The sequence below is a fragment of the Ranitomeya imitator genome, chromosome 5 (genome assembly GCF_032444005.1).
Source record: "Ranitomeya imitator isolate aRanImi1 chromosome 5, aRanImi1.pri, whole genome shotgun sequence".
Lineage (NCBI taxonomy): Eukaryota > Metazoa > Chordata > Amphibia > Anura > Dendrobatidae > Ranitomeya > Ranitomeya imitator.
Window position 1 is genome coordinate 337,552,292 of NC_091286.1, and position 25,125 is coordinate 337,577,416.

General features: G+C 47.8%; 2 protein-coding genes across 2 annotated transcripts in view; both read right to left on the bottom strand.

Moving 5' to 3' along the window:
• Positions 1 to 1,796: 1,796 nt before the first annotated feature.
• Positions 1,797 to 25,125, bottom strand: part of SMIM8 (small integral membrane protein 8) — a 29,679-nt gene continuing 6,350 nt past the window's right edge. The window contains exon 3 of the mRNA XM_069726393.1: positions 1,797 to 3,311. Coding sequence (XP_069582494.1) covers positions 3,153 to 3,311 — 159 coding nt within the window. The 3' untranslated portion in view covers positions 1,797 to 3,152. The remainder of the gene's footprint in view (positions 3,312 to 25,125) is intronic.
• On the bottom strand, positions 15,595 to 17,111 carry LOC138637587 (lamina-associated polypeptide 2, isoforms alpha/zeta-like). The gene is made up of 2 exons (XM_069726392.1): positions 16,920 to 17,111; positions 15,595 to 16,830 (listed from the first exon to the last, which is right to left on the bottom strand). Exons 1-2 carry the CDS (start codon positions 17,109 to 17,111, stop codon positions 15,595 to 15,597), a joined length of 1,428 nt encoding a protein of 475 aa, XP_069582493.1.

Sequence of the window (25,125 nt, forward strand, 5' to 3'; positions counted from 1 at the left end):
AATACTGATGATTTTGGCATACAACTCCTGATAACCCAAAAAACCTGTCTCAATAAATTAGCATATTTCACCCATCCAATCAAATAAAAGTGTTTTTTAATAACAAACAAAAAAACCAACAAATAATAATGTTTAGTTATGCACTCAATACTTGGTCGGGAATCCTTTGGCAGAAATGACTGCTTCAATGCGGCGTGGCATGGAGGCAATCAGCCTGTGACACTGCTGAGATGTTATGGAGGCCCAGGATGCTTCAATAGCGGCCTTAAGCTCATCCAGAGTGTTGGGTCTTGCGTCTCTCAACTTTCTCTTCACAATATCTCACAGATTCTCTATGGGGTTCAGGTCAGGAGAGTTGGCAGGCCAATTGAGCACAGTAATACCATGGTCAGTAAACCATTTACCAGTGGTTTTGGCACTGTGAGCAGGTGCCAGGTCGTGCTGAAAAATGAAATCTTCATCTCCATAAAGCATTTCAGCCGATGGAAGCATGAAGTGCTCCAAAATCTCCTGATAGCTAGCTGCATTGACCCTGCCCTTGATGAAACACAGTGGACCAACACCAGCAGCTGACATGGCACCCCACACCATCACTGACTGTGGGTACTTGACACTGGACTTCAGGCATTTTGGCATTTCCTTCTCCCCAGTCTTCCTCCAGACTCTGGCACCTTGATTTCCGAATGACATGCAAAATTTGCTTTCATCAGAAAAAAGTACTTGGGACCACTTAGCAACAGTCCAGTGCTGCTTCTCTGTAGCTCAAAAGTGGCTTTACCTGGGGAATGCGGCACCTGTAGCCCATTTCCTGCACACGCCTGTGCACGGTGGCTCTGGATGTTTCCACACCAGACTCAGTCCACTGCTTCCTCAGGTTCCCCAAGGTCTGGAATCGGTCCTTCTCCACAATCTTCCTCAGGGTCCGGTCTCCTCTTCTCGTTGTACAGCGTTTTCTGCCACATTGTTTCCTTCCAACAGACTTACCATTGAGGTGCCTTGATACAGCACTCTGGGAACAGCCTATTTGTTGAGAAATTTCTTTCTGGATCTTACCCTCTTGCTTGAGGGTGTCAATGATGGCCTTCTTGACATCTGTCAGGTCGCTAGTCTTACCCATGATGGGGGTTTTGAGTAATGAACCAGGCAGGGAGTTTATAAAAGCCTCAGGTATCTTTTGCATGTGTTTAGAGTTAATTAGTTGATTCAGAAGATTAGGGTAATAGGTCGTTTAGAGAACCTTTTCTTGATATGCTAATTTATTGAGACAGGTTTTTTGGGTTATCAGGAGTTGTATGCCAAAATCATCAGTATTAAAACAATAAAAGACCTGACAAATTTCAGTTGGTGGATAATGAATCTATAATATATGAAAGTTTAATTGTAATCATTACATTATGGTAAATAATGAAATTTAACACTATATGCTAATTTTTTGAGAAGGACCTGTACATGCTGTGGAAAAAAACGTGCGGAAATGCTTCGGCGTTTATTCCGCAGCATGTCAATTCTTTGTGCGGATTCCGCAGCGGTTTACACCTGCTTCTCCATAGGAAACGGCAAGTGGAATCCGCACAAATACTGTGGATTTCCTGCAGATTTACTAAAATCAGTACGGAAAAATCCACACACCTTTCCGCAACATGTGCACATACCCTTATGGTCCTGTGCGTCTTGTAGTCTGAAAAATACGGTACATCTTCCAAAATCTTTACGTTGATCACACATTATTCTCACAATAAATGTATTAATCTCCCTGATACGCTTTATTAATTAAAAGAACTGTACTGAAATCAAAACACAGTCAAATAAAACATGATTTATTACATTTAATACGCTTTTCCAGAACTTCCCTAATATATTAACAGTTTAGAATAAATTTTGTTCTCTTTGATCAAATCTTTCATTTGCCTGTAGGAAAAAAAACTAAACATTTTATAGATGACAAACATTTGTGATTAGAGATGAGCGAATATGTTCAGAAAACATTCGCCAAATCAGAATTTGCCATATTTGTGCCGATTTTATGTTTGACGATTGTTTCCAAACATATTCGCTCATCTGTATTCCCACTGACTCGAATGGAGTTCGGCTAATATTGCAAATAGAGCGATTGTAATTTGTACCGAATATTGAAATATTCGCTCATCTCTAGTTGTGATAAAAAGCGGGATGTCCGGCTTTTGCATCCATCGTATAAGCATAAAAATGCCTAGTTCACAGCAGTAAGATACCTAAAGGTACCGTCACACATAACGATATCGTTAACGATATCGTTGCTTTTTGTGACGTAGCAACGAAATCGTTATGTGTGACAGCGACCAACGATCAGGCCCCTGCTGGGAGATCGTTGGTCGCTGGGGAAAGTCCAGGACTTTATTTTGTCGCTGGATCTCCCGCTGACATCACTGAATCGGCGTGTGTGACACCGATCCAGCGATGTGTTCACTGGTAACCAGGGTAAACATCGGGTTACTAAGCGCAGGGCCGCGCTTAGTAACCTGATGTTTACTCTGGTTACTAATGTAAAAGTAAAAAAAAAAAACACTACATACTTACCTTCCTGTCGCGTCCCCCGGCCTCAGCTTCAGGATCGTTGGTCGCTGGAGAGCTGTCTGTGTGACAGGTCTCCAGCGACCAAACAGCGACGCTGCAGCGATCGGGATCGTTGTCTAGATCGCTGCAGCATCGCTTAATGTGACGGTACCTTTAGTCTAGGTTCACACTTCACATCTGCAGCATTTTGCCTCTGTTGCAAATTACTTCTTCCAGAGACCGATTTTTGCATTGTCTGGATATGTTAAGGACTTGTTCACACAATGCAACTTGTGACAGTTTCCTGTGCACTGTAAGTTCAAGTGTTAACACAGCTTACAATTATATGATTGGGTTATTTTATAGGGTAACAACCATATAATTCAAAAGTCAAAACAGAGCACGTTACGCTCAAGTGTCCTATTCAGAGAAAAGTAGCAAAAATCTTCCCCATGCATGATTTTATCTTCGCCATTGAATGCCGGGACAATGTCTGCATTTTGCAGATACGATTTGCTCTCTTTATAATGTTTCTTAGGTTTTATAGCATTATTGCTTGCCGCTTATGACAAAACTTGCTAAATATTGTCGAGAAGGAGCCAATAGGGAATTCTAGTGATTCAATCCCACTTGGATGCTTTTCTTCTGGTGTATCTGTTTCCTTCACTGTCAACGGCTTCATACACTTCTCTCTTATTTTCCTCTGTTGCATGTAAATAGGCAATATAGGCAACACACGCTGTAATCGAAAAAAGTCCAAATGCCATAACTGGTTTGTTCTGCAAAATAGAGAAAAAAAACAAAATAAAATGTAAATATGTAATTTATTCAGGCTAAAATGAAAGGGTTATTCTCAAGTGATCTCCTGAGCAGCATCGCTTTTAGCACACGCTTGATGGCTCAGTCGGGGCTTACGTCCGAAACCCCCACGAAACAGGATTCGGATGTATGCAGTGACGGCGGCATTGACTGTAATGGTGCTGACAAAGGAAATGTGCACTCTGTTGTGCATAATTTTCGGGTGTGTACGTCTACTAGAGGCAGACACTCAGACGCAATCTACTAAGTCTGAGTATCCACCTCCAGTAGGCGTACACGCCTGAAAATGATGCACAACAGAGAGCATGTTTGCTCTGTCAGCACCATTGTAGCCTATGCCCCTGTCGGCACATAAGTCCAAATCCAGTTTTGCAGAAATTGATAAAAACAGCTAGTACACAGATGTGAGGGGCGGGGGGGGGGGGGGGGAATGAGTAGATACCTGCTGTATAGAAATAAATGGGGCAGAGAGAGCTGAAAGGTATTTTAAGATTTAACTCCTTTCCTAAAATGTAACTACTAAGCATACTCTGCCATGGCCCAGGCAGACACTGGTGGTGAAGCTCTGTGGAAACCAGCTGTACACTGTGAAACATAAAAGCTCTCACTAAAAAAGAATGACAGATGAAAAAAACAAATACATTTGCAAGTTTATTTTCTTGCAGTCTAACTAATTAAAGCAATTTATTAACTTGAGAATACTCTGTTAAAAAGGAACAGGTGAAAAGTAGTGACCAGTTTTTGCTCTCATTTCATTCCCAATGCTCTTCCTAGTATCTCACAAATTTCAAATCTACCACATGGTTCCAGAGATATGAGCTTTTTTTCATTAAGTGCAAATTCTTACTTTCTTTATCAAGGGAGCATGGCTTGAAGAGTAATTATACAGAGCATTCAACAGCCACGCCCCCAAAGAATCTGTACGCCAAGTAAAGACCATAACAATTAGCACCAACCAGAAAGGCCTACAATTCTGAGACCATATGGTATCCAGGAAGTATTGTTTCTCCTTGCGGAGATTGACATGCTAAGCATGCCGAGATGAGGAGACTTAAAGCCGCAATGCTCCTCTGGGAAATATGCTAATTATGCAAATTGTCTCTTCAGCGAGGAAGAGAACTAGAATTCTAGTGCCACCTATTGGAAAGTAGCAATCCTATAAGTCAATGTTGACCCTTTAAGTAGCCTTGTCATTGAGACCATATGGTGGAATTCAATGAGAAAAGTGCAATACTCAGCGGTGTGAATGAAATGAGAGCAAAATCTGTCTTTTTACCTGCGGCACGTGTTTTTTTCCCTTCCCTTCTAACAAGTGTCATCACCTTTTTGTTTTTTTCTGTAGATATAGCTGTATGTGGACCTGTATTTAGACAAGCCTACAACCTGGAGTGATCCTCAGCCTACTGAACCACTGCCGCACAACCAGCTCTACCCTCTCCTAGTGTATCCTCACCCACCCCCTGCAGACTGAGCCCTCGCGGGCAAGGTCCTCCCTCCTTCTGTACCTGTTAGTGCCTTGTTTTTTGCTCAAGGTTATTCTATTTGTCTACATTTGCCCCCTTTTTCACATGTAAAGCGCCATGGAATAAATGGCACTATAAAAAAAATGTATAATAATAATAATAATAGAGGGACGAGATACAGCTTTCAAATGACACCATTAATTTTACCATACAATGTACTGGAAAATGAGAAAGAAAAATTCCAAGTGTGGTGAAACTGCAAAAAAAAAAAAAACTCTCAGTAGTGACATTGTTTTTGGGGGTTTTTGTTTTAATGCCATACATTGTGTGGTGAAAACAAACTGGTATCATGATTCACCATGTCAGTACAATTACGGAGATACCAAACCAGATAGATACACAGGATATATATTAACACATATTTGCCGAGTTACGACTGAAAAAAAAAATGCAATTCACTCTACGCATCTAATCCCAGCGCGTCACACACTCTGTGCATCTAATCCCAGTGCGTCACACACTGTACATCTAGCCACAGCGCATCACACACTCTGTATATCTAAAACAAGCGCGTCACATACTCTGTCCATCTAATCCCAGCGCATCATACTCTGTACATCTAGCCACAGCGCATCACACACTCTGTATATCTAATCCAAGCGCATCACACACTCTGTATATCTAATCCAAGCGCGTCACATACTCTGTCCATCTAATCCCAGCGCATCATACTCTGTACATCTAGCCACAGCGCATCACACACTCTGTATATCTAATCCAAGCGCATCACACACTCTGTATATCTAATCCAAGCGCGTCACATACTCTGTCCATCTAATCCCAGCGCATCATACTCTGTACATCTAGCCACAGCGCATCACACACTCTGTATATCTAATCCAAGCGTGTCACACACTCTGTATATCTAATCCAAGCGCGTCACATACTCTGTCCATCTAATCCCAGCGCATCATACTCTGTACATCTAGCCACAGCGCATCACACACTCTGTATATCTAATCCAAGCGTGTCACACACTCTGTATATCTAATCCAAGCGCATCACACACTCTGTATATCTAAAACAAGCGCGTCACATACTCTGTCCATCTAATCCCAGCGCATCATACTCTGTACATCTAGCCACAGCGCATCACACACTCTGTATATCTAATCCAAGCGTGTCACACACTCTGTATATCTAATCCAAGCGCATCACACACTCTGTATATCTAAAACAAGCGCGTCACATACTCTGTCCATCTAATCCCAGCGCATCATACTCTGTACATCTAGCCACAGCGCTTCACACACTTTGTGCTTCTAATCCCAGTGCATCACACACTCTGTACATCTAATCCCAGCTCATCACATACTCTGTGCATCTAATCCCAGTGCATCACACACTCTGTACATCTAATCCCAGCGCGTCATACACTCTACATACCTAATCCCAGGGTGTGATACACTCCACATATCTGCGGTAATTCCACGGCGTGATACATTGCACGTATCTAATTCCAGCATATGGCATAGCGAACAGCATAAACAAACAGATTGGCGCTGCCAGCCGTCCTCGGTGACACTGCTCAAATCAGTATCACTATGAGGTCACGATCAAAATGGCTCTGCACAGCGATCCTAAACATAATCCCCCCTTATCCTTTTACAAACGCCCAGATGGAAAGAGAAGTGACGTCACACACGTCAGCAGATCCTATCTACTACACTCGGTTTTCACAGAAAATATCAGCAGCTGCTCCCCCTAGTGTTTAAAAGTGAAAATTAAGAAAACTGTTTAAATTATTTTCATATTTTATACCATTTAAAAAATATATATTTTTACTTAAAATATTCATACTTTATAATAAAAATATTATACATACTTTTTAATTTAAAAAAAAAATGTGGATGACACATTCACTTAAAATAAATTTAAAGTCTTGAAATTTTCACACTGGCTACAAAGTCTCATACTAGACTTATGCTTCCTGGGTTTTTTTTTTGCAGCAGCAACATGGACATAAAAAGCAATAGACCGCATCCAACCTACATACTTACCGTATATACTCGAGTATAAGCCGAGAATTTCAGCCTCTTTTTTTTGGCTGAAATTGCCCCTCTCGGCTTATACTCGAGTCATTCCCAGAGGTCAGCAGGAGAGGGGGAGCAGGGGCTGTCTAATAATACTCATCTGCTCCTGGCGCGGTCCCTGCACGTCCCTGGTTCTTCGGGCGCTGACAACTTCTTCCTGTACTGAGCGGTCACATGGTACCGCTCATTACAGTAATGAATATGGACCTGGCTCCACTCCCATAGGGGTGGTTTAAAAGTACACAGGAGTAAAAAAAACCCGGCCACCACCTGTGTCAAAAAAGTATAGTGGAACCACTAGAAGAGCAAAAGAAGCATTCACCGAACATGAATCAGACCAAAAAGGAAAAGGATGACAGGGAATATTTAAATATATTACTATTATTATTGTGTAGCAACAGCCAGAAATCAGTAAAATATAAGGATAAAAATACTATGTATAATTTATATCAAAGAATATTTTCTTACGTGCACATACAAAACATATCTATAATATAACGCTGGGAGCGTCACTCTGTCCGAAGCCTTTATAGACTGCGCAGGCGCAAGCGCCGGCGCAGTCTGGCCCCCACAGAGTGACGCTCCCAGGAGATCGCGGTATGCGTAAACACTGAAAGCATACCGCGATCTCCACCGGAGAGTCAGGGACCGCCAGGAGGGTAAGTATATTCACCTTTCCCCGTTCCAGCGCTGCGTGCGGCTCCGTCTCCCGGCTCCTCTGCTGTGACAGTTCAGAGGGCGCGATGACGCGCTTAATGCGCGCCGGCGCCGCCCTCTGACTTACCAGTCACAGGCAGAGGAGCCGGAGTGTGTCTTCAAGAAAATGGCGCCGGAAAGCGCGGACTGCGCAGGCGCCGATTCCTGCTGCCGGAATCGGCGCCTGCGCAGTCCGCGCTTTCCGGCGCCATTTTCTTGAAGACACACCTGCAGTGGAGCCGGACGATAGGTGAGTATGGTATTTTTTTTTTTTTTTATATGGCAGCAGCATACGGGGGCATACACACTGGAGCTTCTTATGGGGGGCATATCATGCAATGGTGGCGCAGGATGGGAGCAGCACATGACAGAACGGGAGCAGGATGGCAGCAGCACATGACAGAACAGGCGCAGGATGGCAGCAGCACATGACAGAACGGGCGCAGGATGGCAGCAGCACATGACAACGGGCGCAGGATGGCAGCAGCACATGACAGAACGGGCGCAGGATGGCAGCAGCACATGACAACGGGCGCAGGATGGCAGCAGCACATGACAGAACGGGCGCAGGATGGCAGCAGCACATGACAGAACGGGCGCAGGATGGCAGCAGCACATGACAGAACGGGGGCGCAGGATGGGAGCAGCACATGACAGAACGGGCGCAGGATGGGAGCAGCACATGACAGAACGGGCGCAGGATGGCAGCAGCACATGACAGAACGGGCGCAGGATGGCAGCAGCACATGACAGAACGGGCGCAGGATGGCAGCAGCACATGACAGAACGGGCGCAGGATGGCAGCAGCACATGACAGAACGGGCGCAGGATGGCAGCAGCACATGACAGAACGGGGGCGCAGGATGGGAGCAGCACATGACAGAACGGGCGCAGGATGGGAGCAGCACATGACAGAACGGGCGCAGGATGGGAGCAGCACATGACAGAACGGGCGCAGGATGGCAGCAGCACATGACAGAACGGGTGCAGGATGGGAGCAGCACATGACAGAACGGGCGCAGGATGGCAGCAGCACATGACAGAACGGGCGCAGGATGGGAGCAGCACATGACAGAACGGGGCGCAGGATGGGAGCAGCACATGATAGAACGGGAGCGCAGGATGGGAGCAGCACATGACAGAACGGGGGCGCAGGATGGGAGCAGCACATGACAGAACGGAGGCGCAGGATGGAGCAGCACATGACAGAATGGGGGCGCAGGATGGAGCAGCACATGACAGGATGGGGACGCAGGATGGAGCAGCAGGATGGAGCAGCACATGACAGGATGGGGGCGCAGGATGGGGGCAGCACATGACAGGATGGGGACGCAGGATGGAGCACCACATACCAGGATGGAGACCATATACCAATATAAATGCTCGCCACCCGGGCGTAGAACGGGTTCAATAGCTAGTAAGTATATAATACTATAGGCAGGTCACAAAGTATATATGAATATGTGAGCTGGATACCCCAATAAGTAAAAGAATTGTATCCAAGTATAAAAGCCGAGATCATATGTAAAAAAAAAAATTATAGGAGATGACTTCCTATGTGGATACTATATGTAGAATTCACATGCAGGCATTGCTGGCCAAAAAGTGCAAAGTGTAGGATAAATACAGTGTGAGAAGACCATATGGGAAAGTGCACTGTGCCAATATATAAGGGATAATATATTATGTGAAAACTCACATGTAAGCAATACTGACCAAAAGTGCAGAGTGTTAAATATATATAAAGGAAGGTATGCCAGGTATACCATGCACAATCTACATGGGAAAATTTGCTCAGTATTCATATGATCCAATGCTACTTACTATAAAAGCTGGGGGAGATATCTCCAGGACCGCCAAGTGTGTAAGGATGTGCACCCCGATGCGCGTTTCAGACCCAAAAGTTCACCCCTGACGAAGGAACTTTTGGGTCCGAAACGCGCGTCGGGGTGCACATCCTTACACACTTGGCGGTCCTAGAGATATCTCCCCCAGCTTTTATAGTAAGTAGCATTGGATCATATGAATACTGAGCAAATTTTCCCATGTAGATTGTGCATGGTATACCTGGCATACCTTCCTTTATATATATTTAACACTCTGCACTTTTGGTCAGTATTGCTTACATGTGAGTTTTCACATAATATATTATCCCTTATATATTAGCACAGTGCACTTTCCCATATGGTCTTCTCACACCGTATTTATCCTACACTTTGCACTTTTTGGCCAGCAATGCCTGCATGTGAATTCTACATATAGTATCCACATATATTATATATATACATAAATTATTATTATTTTTTATATATGTGTATGTATATATATATATATATATATATATATATATATATATATATATATATATATATATATACTCCCCCTTTTTTATATATATATATTTTGTATATACAGTATATACTCGAGTATAAGCCGAGATTTTCAGCCCAAATTTTTGGGCTGAAAGTGCCCCTCTCGGCTTATACTCGAGTCAAGGTGGGTGGCAGGGTCGGCGGGTGAGGGCGCTGAGGCATACTTACCTGCTTCCAGCGATCCTGACGCTCCCCCTGCCGTCCCACGGTCTTCGGTGCTGCAGTTCTTCCACTGTTCAGCGGTCACGTGGGACCGCTCATTAGAGAAATGAATAAGCGGCTCCACCTCCCATAGGGGTGGAGCCGCCTATTCATTTCTCTAATCAGCGGTGTCGGTGACCGCTGATAGAGGAAGAAGCTGCGGCACCGAAGACCAGCTGTCCGGGAAAAGGAGCCGGACGCCGGGAGCAGGTAAGTATCGCATATTTACCTGTCCGCGTTCCACCCGCCGGGCATCGCTCCATCTTCCCGGCGCCGCTCCATCTTCCCGGCGTCTATCTGCATTGACTGTGCAGGTCAGAGGGCGCGATGACGCATATAGTGTGCGCGGCGCCCTCTGCCTGATCAGTCAGAGCGGAGACACGCCGGGACCGGACGCTGGGAGCTGCAAGCAAGAGAGGTGAGTATGGCTTTTTTTTTTTTTTTATTGCAGCAGCAGCAGCAATGGCACAGATATATGTGGAGCATCTATGGGGAAATATGAACGATGCGGAGCACCATATGGGGTACAGCTATGGGGAAATATGAACGGTGCAGAGCACTATATGGCACAGCTATGGGGAAATATGAACGGTGCGGAGCACTATATGGCACAGCTATGGGGAAAAATGAACGGTGCAGAGCTCTATATGGCACAGCTATGGGGAAATATGAACGGTGCGGAGCACTATATGGCACAGCTATGGGGAAATATGAACGGTGCAGAGCACTATATGGCACAGCTATGGGGAAATATGAACGGTGCAGAGCACTATATGGCAGAGCTAAGGGGCAATATGAACGGTGCAGAGCACTATGTGGCACAGCTATGCGGAAATATGAACGGTGCAGAGCACTATATGGCAGAGCTATGGGGAAATATGAACGGTGCAGAGCACTATATGGCACAGCTATGGGGAAATATGAACGGTGCAGAGCACTATATGGCACAGCTATGGGGAAATATGAACGGTGCAGAGCACTATATGGCACAGCTATGGGGCAATAATGAACGGTGCAGAGCATTATATGGCACAGCTATGTGGCAATATGAACGGTGCAGAGCACTATATGGCAGAGCTATGGGGAAATATGAACGGTGCAGAGCACTATATGGCAGAGCTATGGGGAAATATGAACGGTGCAGAGCACTATATGGCACAGCTATGGGGAAATATGAACGGTGCAGAGCACTATATGGCAGAGCTATGGGGCAATATGAACGGTGCAGAGCACTATATGGCACAGCTATGGGGAAATATGAACGGTGCAGAGCACTATATGGCACAGCTATGGGGCAAGAATGATCTATTTTTATTTTTGAAATTCACCGGTAAATGCTGCATTTCCACCCTAGGCTTATACTCGAGTCAATAAGTTTTCCCAGTTTTTTGTGGCAAAATTAGGGGGGTCGGCTTATACTCGGGTCGGCTTATACTCGACTATATACGGTAAATTTTTTTTTTACATATGATCTCGGCTTTTATACTTAGATACAATTCTTTTACTTACTGGGGTATCCAGCTCACATATTCATATATACTTTGTGACCTGCCTATAGTATTATATACTTATATGTTTTGTATGTGCACGTAAGAAAATATTCTTTGATATAAATTATACATAGTATTTTTATCCTTATATTTTACTGATTTCTGGCTGTTGCTACACAATAATAAAAGTAATATGTTTAAATATTCCCTGTCATCCTTTTCCTTTTTGGTCTGATTCATATTCGGTGAATGCTTCTTTCCCATAGGGGTGGAGCCACATATTCATTACCGTAATGAGGAACAGGTGAATAGAGGGATTTTTGGTTCTTACCGTAAAATCTCTTTCTTGGAGCCTTCTTTAGGGGACACAGGTAACCATGGGTATATGCTGCTGTCGCTAGGAGGCTGACACTATGCAAATAAAGAAGAAATAGCTCCTCCCCGGCAGTATACACCCTCCGACAGGCACCAGGCAACTCAGTTGGTGCAAAAGCAGTAGTAGGAACAGGGAATATAAAACTCAACCTCTGTACCAACCTACAACAACGGCACGTTAGCCAACACGGTACAACTTCAAGGGAGGGTGCTGTGTCCCCCAATGAAGGCTCCAAGAAAGAGATTTTACGTTAAGAACCAAAAATACGTACGCTACTCACCTGGTAGCAGTGTTTTTTCAGGAGCCATGACAGCACAACGAGAGAGGGGATCCGCCCTTCAGGGACAGGAAACCTACAGACATAAAAAGGGCGGCACCTCTCTCCCACGTCAGTTGTTTCCAGAGCATGAGAGGACCACCTTGGTTAATAACACAGATGCAGTATATACATGAATACTTTTTATTATGCAAGTGAACATAAACTTTAACTCAAGATTAACAGGGTGTTGCATCCTCCAAAAATATAGGGTAGGGAATCTAAGGGTGCTGTCATGGCTCCTGAAAAAACACTGCTACCAGGTGAGTAGCGTACGTATTTATTCAGTCGCCATGACAGCACAACGAGAGACTTTCAGAGACGAAAGATTTAGGGGGGGATAATAGCTTCTAGCACTCTTCTCCCAAACGTAAGGTCTGAGGAACTACCCAGATCTAATCTGTAATGTCTAAGAAAGGTAGAAGGGGAAGACCATGTGGCCGCCTTACATATGTCTTCGATTGACACTTCTGACCTCTCCGCCCAGGAAGATGCCATGGCCCGCGTGGAGTGTGCCTTTATACCATCTGGAACTTCGTTGCCACCTGCGGTATAAGCGAGAGAGATTGCCTCCCTAATCCATCTGGCTAGAGTGTTTTTAGATACTCTAAGACCTTTCCTTACCCCTTGATAGGCTACAAATAAAGAGTTATCTTTTTTCCAGGAATCTGAAACTGTAATATATCTAAGGAGGCATCTCCTCACATCTAAGCAATGGAATTTACGTTCTTTATCGTTAGTAGGATTGGAGCAAAAGGAGGGAAGGACTACCTCCTGAACCCTGTGAAATTTAGACGCAACTTTAGGCAGATATAGGGGATCGGGTTTTAATATGACCCTATCCTCCCTAACTTGCATGTATGGTGGATGTCTGGAGAGTGCCTGCAGATCACTAACCCTCCTAGCAGATGTGAGAGCAACTAACAGGGCTGTTTTGATTGACAGGATCTTCACAGGAATAGTATCAATGGGCTCGAATGGGGCTTGCGTCAGGGCTGAGAGTACCAAATTCAGGTCCCATGGGACCAACCTTTGTTTAATAATTGGTCTAGACCTGGTGACTGCTTTAAAGAATCTAGCAATCCAGTGATTACTGGCTAAATTAAGATTATATAACGCTCCCAGCGCTGACACCTGAACTCTAAGAGTACTTGTGGCCAAGCCCATTTCCAGGCCTTTTTGAAAAAATTCAAGAACCTGGTTAATACATGGTTCTTGGTCAATTTGAGCCCCTGAAAAAGATAAAAATTTTCTCCATACTCTCACATAAATGCCCGTTGTAGATGGTTTTCTACTTTTAAGGAGAGTATTAACCAGATTCTGAGAGAATCCTTTCCCCCTCAGTAAGGACCTCTCAAGTTCCATGCCGCTAGGTGTAAGTTGGCTACTTGAGGATGGAGGATTGGTCCCTGGGAGAGCAGATCTGGTAGCTCTGGAAGAATCCATGGTTGGCAGACAGACATCTTTCTCAGCCAAGGAAACCAAGCCCTCTTGGGTCAAAATGGAGCTACCAAGATTACCCGGGCCTTGTCCTCCCGAATCTTCCTCAGGACTAGGAGAATTAGATTTAGAGGGGGAAAAGCATACGCGAGCCTGAAGTGCCAAGATATCAGCAGAGCGTCCACAGCGTATGGGTTGTCTTTTGGATTTAGGGAGCAGAATTGATGTAATTTTTTGTTCCCTCTGTTGGCAAAAAGGTCTATCTCCGGACAACCCCATAACTGGATGATCTGACTGAAAATGGCTGGATTTAACGACCACTCCCCCTGTCTGAGCATGTTGCGGCTTAGATAGTCGGCTTTGGTGTTGATACTTCCTTTTATATGAAGCGCCGTCAGGGAGAGAAGATGTACTTCGGCCACCTGAAAGATATGATTTGCGACCTCCATCAATGTACTGGATCGCGTGCCACCTTGACGATTAATGTAGGCCACAGTTACCCGATTGTCTGACAAAAGCCTGACGTGTCGACCCTGTAGGGGTACAAGGAATCTATTTAAGGCATGTTTTACTGCCAACAGTTCTTTCAAGTTGGAGGAAGAGTCCTGTTCAGACAGAGACCATAGTCCCTGAACCCAATCCTCCCCTAAGTGAGCCCCCCACCCTTTGGGGCTAGCGTCCGTAGTCAGCACCCTAGATATGTGATTTATCCAAGGGACCCCCCTGTGTAAATTCGAAGTGTGAGTCCACCAACCAAGCGAATGTACAGTCTCCGCAGAAAGTGTGAATTTACTGTCGAGGTGAGCATTTAGGCGACGGGAATTGTGTAACACGTCCCACTGTAAAGCCCTCGTGTGGAACTGTGCCCAGAGAACTGCCGGGATGCAGGACGTAAGAGAGCCCAAGATTGACATCGCACCCCTGACTGATACTAAGGGATTATTTATTGCCCTGGTGACCAAATGCTTAATCTTCGCAACTTTTGTGTCCGGCAGGCGACATTCCTGCTGACTAGAGTCTATAACATATCCCAGGAATTCTTGTACTTTTAGGGGCTGAAGGCGCGATTTTTTTATATTGATCATCCAGCCCAATTTGTGTAACGCATCCATAACTTTCTGTAGTTGGTCTGAGCAATGCGACTCAGAATGACCCACAATTAGCAAATCATCCAGGTACGGGACTATTAATATATCCTGTTCATGCAAGTGCGCCATAACCTCCACCATGATTTTTGTGAACACCCTGGGTGCAACTGCGACTCCGAACGGAAGTGCCTGATATTGAAAGTGTTCTACTGTGCCAGCTAGTGAGACCGCCACCCTAAGAAATCTCTGATGATCAATATGAATTGGTACATGGTAATAGGCGTCTTTGAGATCTAAGACAACCATAAAACAGTGGTGAAAGAGTAATTTTATTGCTGTCTTGACCGACTCCATTTTGAAGGAGGGTATGAACAGAAAATTATTCAGGCCTTTTAAATTAATAATGGTGCGATATGAACCATCAGGTTTTTTGACCAGGAACAGAGGGGAATAAAACCCCCTACCTTCCTCGCCTGCAGGGACTCTGACTAGAACATTCTTCTGTTGGAGCTCCCGGACCTCAGACTCTAGTGCCAACTGCTCTGTAGAGGAGGAACGAACAGGTGTTAACATAAATTTGTCCCGAGGAGTATGGTGGAAGTCTAAGGTTAGGCCTTTCTCCACAATGCCTAGAATCCATGGATTGTTTGTAATCTGCACCCAGGCTGGGTAGAAGGCCGAAAGCCTACCCCCCACCTGGTCCGCTAGTCATTGTGGTTTCTTAACCTCTCGTGAAGGATTAAACATAAATCCTCTACCCCTTCTTCTGCTGTTGTCATATCTAGTAGATTCTCTGTTGGAGTCTCTATATGGTCTTCTGCGGTTGGACCATCCTCTATTATAGTCCCGTCTGTAGAAGGGTCTTCCTAGGAAGGGAAAGCGTTTTTTACTATCCCCTGCTTTTTCCAATAGCTCGTCTAGGACTGGTCCGAACAAGTGAGCCCCTTCACAAGGAATGCTACATAATTTTGTTCTAGCTTGTAAGTCCCCTGGCCAGCATTTTATCCATAGTGCTCTCCTGGCTGCATTGGATAATGCCGAGGACCTGGCGGCCAACCTGACCGAATCTGCTGAAGCATCTGAGAGGAAGGCTGCGGCATCCTGGATTGTGGACATAGAGGACAATATTTCCGACCTAGGGACTTTATCTCTGAGCTGATCTTCGAGGTGACCCAACCAAACCATCAAGGATCGAGCGGTACAAGTGGCTGCAATGGCTGGCCTCAGAGACCCTGCTGAAGTCTCCCAAGCTCCCTTAAGGAAGATGTCGGCTTTCCTATCTAACGGGTCTTTCAAATTTCCCAAGTCGTCGAAGGGGAGAGACGACTTTTTGCATGCCTTAGCGACTGCCGCATCCAACTTCGGGACTTTATCCCATGAGGACGAAGCCGCTTCTTCAAAGGGATACCGTCTTTTAAAGGCTGGCGGAAGCGACCCCTTCCTTTCTGGTTTCTTCCATTCTTTTGAGATTAACGATTTGATCTTGTCAATCACTGGAAAGGCTCTTCGGGATTTTCGCTCAATACCCCTGAACATAACATCCTGAATGGAACATTCCGATTGGGTATCTTCTATCCCCATTGTGCTGTTAACTGCTTTGACCAGATGGTTAACCCTTTCTAGGGACAAACAGGCTCGAGCAGACTCCTGATCCTCAGAGGAGGAAGTGGACGGAAGAGACCCTGAGCTCAGCTCACCCGAATCCGAATCTACCTCAGATAAAGGGGATGACCTTTTAGCTTCTGCCCCCCGAGATTTGGATCTCTCGGCACCTTTAATTTCCTGTCTCACCATCTCTCTTATTGTAGAGGTTAGATCAGGCGCCTCCTCCTCCAGTAAACGTTGAATACATATTTTACATAACTTCCTCAAATGTCCATCTGGAAGCGGCTCTGCACATTCGGCACACTGCCTATGTTTGGCTTTGGACAAACTTTTCCTCCCCTGATAGAGGAAAAAAGACAAGGGGAACACAACCATCACTAAGTGGACTTTCACGAAGCTCACTTACCCCGTCCAGTAATGAGTGGTACCGTAGATGGGGGATCCTTCGAAGCCGGCAAATCTTTACGGGCTGAGGATTTTGGTATAGAGATCCGTGCCTCCTTAGCTCCACCAGCGCGGCTACTGCCACTAGACCGACGCTGGGAGCTTCTACGAGGCTTATCTGACAGCTGCTGCGGCTCCTGCTGCTGCTGGCTGGTAGTTCCTTCTGGCGACTCCATTATGGAATGGGTGAGGAACTCTGATTATCCCAGCTTGCCGCATTAAATACCCCCAAGGTACCGCCCCCGGATGGGAGCTAGCAGGGAATCCCAGGTGGCCATTAAACCGTCTGCCGCTGTGCTGCGCTACCCCTCCCTGAAGCCCAGACTGATCCCGCAGCTGGGCGCCGCCATTAGCCGGAGATGACGCTACTGCGCATGCCCAGCCGCGTCATCCGGCCGCGCCGCCCGCCGCGTCATCCGGACACGCCCCCTTCAGGATGCGGCGGCGGCGCCAAGCCGACACGCGGACCAGGACGCCAGCAAACCCCCCGGACCAATGCCGCGTCCCCGCCCGGACCAGCCATGACTCCCGGGACCCTGAGCAGCCAAGCACCTCCATAGGTATGTGCGGTTGCCTGAGAAGCTAGCCTACCAGAGGCTGCTTCCTCCTGCTGTCACCTACACCGCGAAGTGCCCCTGCCGTGTGGTGCTTCCTGCCCCCTGGACGGGCCGAGGTAGGGGACCCCCGCTACCTGTACCGGGCCGCCAGGAGTGGGGAGTCTTCTTACTTCGGCCCTCTTGTCAGGGCCTGTCTGCAAGAGGTTCCGCTGTCAGGGACAGGAAACCAAAACTGACGTGGGAGAGAGGTGCCGCCCTTTTTATGTCTGTAGGTTTCCTGTCCCTGAAGGGCGGATCCCCTCTCTCGTTGTGCTGTCATGGCGACTGAATAAATCCCTCTTTATTTCTCGCTTCATTGGGGGACACAGGTAACCATGGGACGTCAAAAAGCAGTCCCTAGGGTGGGATATTCTGCAGAAAAAAAAGGAGTTAGGTCGGCCGGTGAGAAACCGCTGCCTGCAGTATCTTCCTACCCAGGCTCGCGTCCGCAGAAGCCTGAGTATGCACCTTGTAGAATTTGACAAAGGTGTGAATGGATGACCACGTTACGGCCTTGCAAACCTGCGAGGCCGAAGCTTGGTGACGAACTGCCCAGGAAGCTCCCACAGCCTGGGTAGAGTGAGCCCTCACCCCCAAAGGGTGTCGCTTGTCGTGGACACGGTATGCCTCCAGAACCGCCGAACAGATCCAACGAGCAATTGTGGACTTTGAGGCGGGGAGCCCTTTTTCGACGCCCTTCCAAGACGATGAACAGAGGATCGGCCTGACAAAAGGAAGCAGTTCTGGAAAGATAGCCCTGACCACATTCAACTTGTGAAGAGATTTCTCCAAGGGATGAACTGGGGAAGGGCACAAGGAAGGGAGGACGATGTCCTCATTGATGTGAAAAGCAGAAACTACCTTTGGTAGAAAGGAAGGAACCGGTCGAAGAACCACCTTGTCCTTGTGCAGGATTAGAAAGGGAGAACGACAGGATGATGCCGCCGGCTCCGACACTCTTCTAATGGAGGTGATGACGACCAACAAGGCTACCTTCCAGGATAGAAGTGAAAAGCAAATGTCCTGAATCGGTTCAAAAGGCGCACGCTGGAGGGTGTCTAACACGAGGTTGAGATCCCAAGGCTCGACAGGAGCATGATAAGGGGGAGCTACATGAGCGACCCCCTGAATAAAGGTCCACACCTGAGGAAGGGAGGCCAGGTCTCTTTGAAAAAGGATGGAAAAAGCGGAAATCTGACCCTTCAAGGTTCTAAGGGAAAGTCCCGAATCGAGACCCGCTTGAAGGAAACTGAGAAGGGATGGAAGGGAAAAGGTCATAGGAAACAGACACTTGTACTGACACCACCGGAAAAAGGCCTTCCAACATCTGTGGTAGATATGCGAGGAGGCCGGTTTTTTCGCTCTTATCATAGTCTGGATGACACGGTGAGAAAAACCCGCGTCCTTCAGGACCGCGGCCTCAAGGGCCATACCATTAAATTCAGAGACCGAGAATTCGGGTGGAAGAGGGGCCCCTGCGAAAGAAGAACCGGACGATCCGGAAGTCTCCACGGAACGTCCGATAGCATGTTCACCAGTTCCGCATATCAGGCCCTGTGAGGCCAATCTGGAGCTACCAAGAGCACGGGGACCCCTTCCGACTTGATCTTTCTTATGACCCTTGGGATCAAGGGGAGGGGTGGAAACAGATATGGAACTGGAACTGGGCCCACGAGATCACGAGTGCGTCGCATCCGACAGCCATCGGATCCCGAGATCTGGAAACGTACTGGTAAACCTTATGGTTTGACCAGGAGGCCATTAAGTCGATGTCTGGAACGCCCCACCGCTGGCAAATCTGGCTGAAGATTGAGGGGAGGAGAGACCACTCGCCCGCCATGATGCCCTGGCACTTAGAAAGTCGGCTTCCCAATTGTCCACCCCTGGGATGTGAACGGCTGAATGAGAGGGAACGTGGCTCTCCGCCCAACGAAGAATTTTTGCCACTTCCGTCATGACTTGTCTGCTGCGAGTCCCTCCCTGATGGTTTATGTAAGCCACGGCTCTGGCTTTGTCCGACTGAATGCGGACCGGTTTTCCTGAGAGGAGAGACTCCCAGCGGATTGAGGGCTAGGAAGATGGCCCTGATTTCCAAGAGGTTGATAGGGAGGCACGCCTCCTGAGCAGTCAAGCAGCCGTGAGGTGGAGAAAAAACGCTCCCCAACCCTGGAGGCTGGCGTCGGTGGTGATAACTTGCCAGCGGGGAGGGAGAAATGACCTCCCGCGCAGAATGGAGGTGCACAGTGTCCACCAAGAGTGTCCACCCTGGGAGATAGGCGAAACGGGCGATTCAGGGAAAGTGGATTCCTGTCCCAGGCAGTCAGAAGGGCCAGCTGGAGGGGACGAGAGTGGAACTGGGCATAGGGGACCGCTTCCATAGAAGCGACCATTTTCCCCAGAACCCTCATGGCGAGGCAAAGGGACAGAGGGTTCAGGCCCTTTAGTGCTCTGACACCCCGACGAAGAGAAAGGAACTTCTCCTTGGGGAGGAAGACCTGAGCCTGAGAGGTGTCGAATTCCATGCCCAGGAACTCCAGACGCTGGGTTGGAATCAAGCTGGAGGCTCTGGCTGCAATCCCGACGGGATGAGCCCTTGATCGAGAGGTCGTTGAGGTATGGGATTACCAGAATCCCTTTTGAACGCAGAATGGCCATGACAGCTGCCATGACCTTCGTAAAGACCCTGGGAGCAGACGCCAGCCCGAAAGGGAGAGCCGTGAACTGGTAATGATGTTCTTGGATCGCGAACCGGAGGAACCTCTGATGCTGTACGCAAATCGGAACGTGTAGGTACGCATCCCGAATGTCCACGGAACACAGAAACTCTCCTGGTTCCATGGACACGACCACCGAGCATAGAGATTCTATTCTGAAGTGCCGAATCCGGAGATGGTGGTTCAATCGCTTGAGATCCAAAATTGGACGGAGAGAGCCGTCCTTTTTTGGAACCACAAACAGGTTCGAGTAAAAACCCGAAAACCGCTCGCGATAAGGGACCAGAACTACAACTCCTGAGGCGAGGAGCGAATTGACGACCCGGAGAAGCCCTGGGAGGTGGGAGGGCTGTTTGGGAGGACAAGATAGCAGGAAACGTCTTCCTGGGGGCGAAGAAAATTCTATCTTGTAGCCTGAAGTAACGATCTCCCTGACCCAGGCGTCGTCGACTACCGATAGCCAAACTCCTGAGAACAGAAGAAGCCAGCCTCCCACCCTGGAGGGATTTTCAGGTGGGGGCGACCCGTCATTTATTAGAAAAAATGTGGCCACGAGGTCGAGATGGTTTTGAGGGGTGGCTCTTAGCTCTCCAGCGCGGGGGAGGCCTGAAAGAAGGCTTCCTCCGGTCTCCTTGTGAGGAAGAGCAGTCCTGATTGGGGTTTCCTGCGGAGGTAAAGGACCGAAAGGGATGAATGGACTGGGGGCCCCTCCTGTTGAAGGAACGTTTAGGCTTGGACTGGGGTAAGGAGGTACTCTTACCACCCGTAGCGTCTGAGATCATTTGATCCAACTGCGTGCCGAAGAGTCTAGAACCCTGGAAGGGCAGACCAGTGAGGGATTTCTTTGAAGCAGGATCTGTGTTCCACACCTTTAGCCAAAGAACCCGACGAATGGCCACAATGTTACTGTTAGCCCTAGCCAAGCAGGCCGCATCAAGGGAGGCATTCATGCGATATTTACCCGCAAGAGAAATCTGATCCGCTAAATCAGACAGTCCTTCAGCAGGAGCAGAGGCCAAAATGCCTCTGCGCAGGGTTTTGGCCCAGGCTGACACAGCCTTGGCTACCCATGAAGAGGTGAAACTAGGACAGAAGGAGGCTCCAGAAGCCTCAAATGCCGATTTGGCTAATGCCTCGATTTGTCTGTCCGTGGGGTACTTAAGAGAAGCCGCGTCCGGAATAGACAGAACCGTCTGAGAGGATAGCCTGGACACAGGCGGGTCGACCTTAGGAGACTCAGACCATTTGCTGACAAGGTCGGAGTGAAAAGGGTATAAAACATCCAGCCGTTTCCTGCTAGGGAAATGCTTACCAGGGTTTTCCCAGTGTGTAGACGTAGTGTTGTCGAACTCCCTGTGAATAGGAAAAACCCTAGAGGGATGTTTAATCCTGAGAGCTTGCCTCATCCTCTTTAAAGTTCAAGCGTCTGAATAATAGCCGAGATAAGGCTATTGACCATATCCTGTGTTCCGGAAGTCTGATCTGCATCCGAGTCAGACTCCGACTGAGAGGTTAAGTCTAGACCCGACGTTCGCCTGCAAGGAGGGGGAACGGGCAGATAGGGGTATCCCGGTGTGGTCCGGGGAACTGGAAGCGGATCTAGATAGGGTCCTCTTTCTGTCTCTTTTGTCAAGTCTGCCTCTGTGAGGGTCTTGGACAGGTGCGAGCAAATCGCCGTGCGAGGCATTCGTGGCACTGGTGACATTAGAGAGAAGTGAGATACGTTCAAGTGCCTGGACCAGGGACTGAGACACCTTAGTCAGGTCTGACACTGATTGAGACCTTGCAACAGCCCAAACCAGGGGAGGGGGGGGTGCACTCATCCCGAGACCTAGGAGCTTCCCGAGGGACGGACATGATGGGAGGAACGCAGGACGGGCAGAAAGGAGAAGGCTGACCTGCGGCCCACTTTTTCTTACAGTGAGCGCAGGCGTAGTGGATGACTATAGTGGAATAGCCTGGAGTGGGGTCGGACATAGGTAGAGGTATTACCTTGTACAGGCGCGGAGAAGTACTGCCGGGAGGAGTAGAGCCCGAGAGAGCAGTAGCGCCGAGCCTACCAAAAAAAACAGTGACAGCCGCAGGAGTCTGCGTCCCCCAGGGATCCTTGTGTCCCACGCAATGCGACGAGACGCTGGCAGGAAGAGGAAGTCGGCCTGTGGAGAGCGGGAACGACGCGACGGAGGTGGGCGTGTACAAGCGCCGAAGGGGGGAGAAGGACGCCCCCGAGAGCGCTGAACTCAGGGAAAAATGTGGCCGCAGGTATGCAGGGCGGGACAATGTCGCAAGGGGGCGTGGTCAGCCGGGTGCCGAAAAGCCAGCTGTAGAAAGAAAAAAATGGCGCGCACAGGTTTGAAAAAGAAGGGGGAAGATTAAGGATGCCTGCTGTGCGGGCAAATGAAGCGACTGGGCGCAAGAATCACAGGTGACTCCGTAAAAAGCAAAGGCCCTCCTAAGAGATCGCTGGGGGAGGGGAAAGGGGGGTGTTTAAAAACCGCAAAGCGGCTTGCCTTGTCAAAGTGCACGACTCCGGTAACATCCCCGGTGCCCTTCAGGATGCAAATTGCTTTCACCATGTCTGTAGGCTGCGCGCTCACACTGACTGACAGTCCCTACTGGTCAAACTGTTACTAAATGTTGACTGAAGATTCCCAAACTGAGGTTGAGGAACACATCAGGAGCCCTTGTCTGAGGAGAGGGTCCTGGGATGAAGTCCTCCTTCCTGTGCCACTAACTCCGGCGCAGAAGACGGCGTCAACCCCTAAGCAGGGGGAGAGGGTCACTGGAAGTGACCGCCGTCTTCCTCTCAGCCCACTCCGAGGAGAGGGATGAGGAGGGAAAACGAGCAAGGACTGGCCACCGAAAAAGGTCACCCTGAACACCCGAAGGGGTGACAGGGGACGAAGTCCTGCCCAGCGGGTCCGAGAGGGTGCGATGTGGGTGAAACCACACTGCTGTCTCGGTCGCTCAAAGTGGGGAAAACAGGGTGAGACAAACTGCACCCTGTTCCCCTGAAGAAAGTATCTGAAAAAGAAAGGGGGAAATGATTAATAACACACAACAAATCCCTGCAAAAGAAATACGGATCTGGGGTTAGATTCAGGTCCGCCTCCTACACACACTAAGCAAAAACTGAGTTGCCTGGTGCCTGTTGGAGGGTGTATATTGCCGGGGAGGAGTTACTTCTTCTTTATTTGCATAGTGTCAGCCTCCTAGTGACAGCAGCATACACCCATGGTTACCTGTGTCCCCCAATGAAGCGAGAAAGAAATAGTAAATGCCGGGGGCCTGAGAGGTGAGTATGTGATTTTTTTTTTTTATCGCAGCAACAGCAAATGGGGCAAACGACTGTATGGAGCATCTTATGGGGCCATGTGCAGCATTATATGGGGCCATGTGCAGCATTATATGGGGCAAATATCTGTATGGGGCCATGTGCAGCATTATATGGGGCAAATATCTGTATGGAGCATCTTATGGGGCCATGTGCAGCATTATATGGGGCAAATATCTCTATGGGGCCATGTGCAGCATTATATGGGGCAAATATCTGTATGGGGCCATGTGCAGCATTATATGGGGCAAATATCTGTATGGAGCATCTTATGGGGCCATGTGCAGCATTATATGGGGCCATGTGCAGCATTATATGGGGCAAATATCTGTATGGGGCCATGTGCAGCATTATATGGGGCAAATATCTGTATGGAGCATCTTATGGGGCCATGTGCAGCATTATATGGGGCAAATATCTCTATGGAGCATCTTATGGGGCCATGTGCAGCGTTATATTGGGGCAAATATCTCTATGGAGCATCTTATGGGGCCATAATCAGCATTTGTGGAGCATTCTATGGGGAAAATGTCTGTATGGAGCATCTTATGGGGCCATAATCAACATTTGTGCAGCATTATATGGGACATATTTTAATATGGAGCATCTTATGGGGCCCATCATAAACTGTATGGAGCATTATATGGGGCTCCTGATTCAATATCGATATTCAAAAACACAACCTACTGATGTCTCAATTAATTTTACTTTTATTGGTACCTATTTTTATTTTTGAAATTTACCGGTAGCTGCTGCATTTTCCACCCTAGGCTTATACTCGAGTCATTAAGTTTTCCCAGTTTTTTGTAGCAAAATTAGGGGGGGGGGGTCGGCTTATACTCGGGTCGGCTTAGGGTATGTGCACACGATGCGGAAAACGCTGCAGATCCGCAGCAGTTTCCCATGAGTTTACATTACATTGTAAACTTATGGGAAACAAAAAACGCTGTGCACATGCTGCGGAAAAAAACGCGCGGAAACACAGCGGTTTACATTCCGCAGCATGTCACTTCTTTCTGCGGATTCCGCAGCGGTTTTACAGCTGCTCCTATAGAAAACAGCAGTTGTAAAACCGCAGTGAAATCCACAGAAAAACGCGGTAAATCCACGATAAATCTGCAGCAAAAACGCAGCGTTATTGCACTGCAGATTTATCAAATCCGCTGCAGAAAAATCCGCAGTGGACCAGAATATGTGTGCACATAGCCTGATACTCGAGTATATACAGTATATAGAAGCCATTTGTGCTCACAATGTGATTGTGAATGGAGGTGGGAGCAGGCGAGCTGTGACCATCATCTAATGGGGGGACAGCGATGATAATGTGTGCAAACTGTAAAGCGCTGCGGAATATGTTAGCGCTATATAAAAATAAAGATTATTATTATTAACCCCTTTCTGACCTCGGACGGGATAGTACGTCCGAGGTCAGAAGCCCCTCTTTGATGCAGGCTCCGGCGGTGAGCCCGCATCAAAGCCGGGACATGTCAGCTATTTTGAACAGCTGACATGTGCCCGTAATAGGCGCGGGCAGAATCGCGATCTG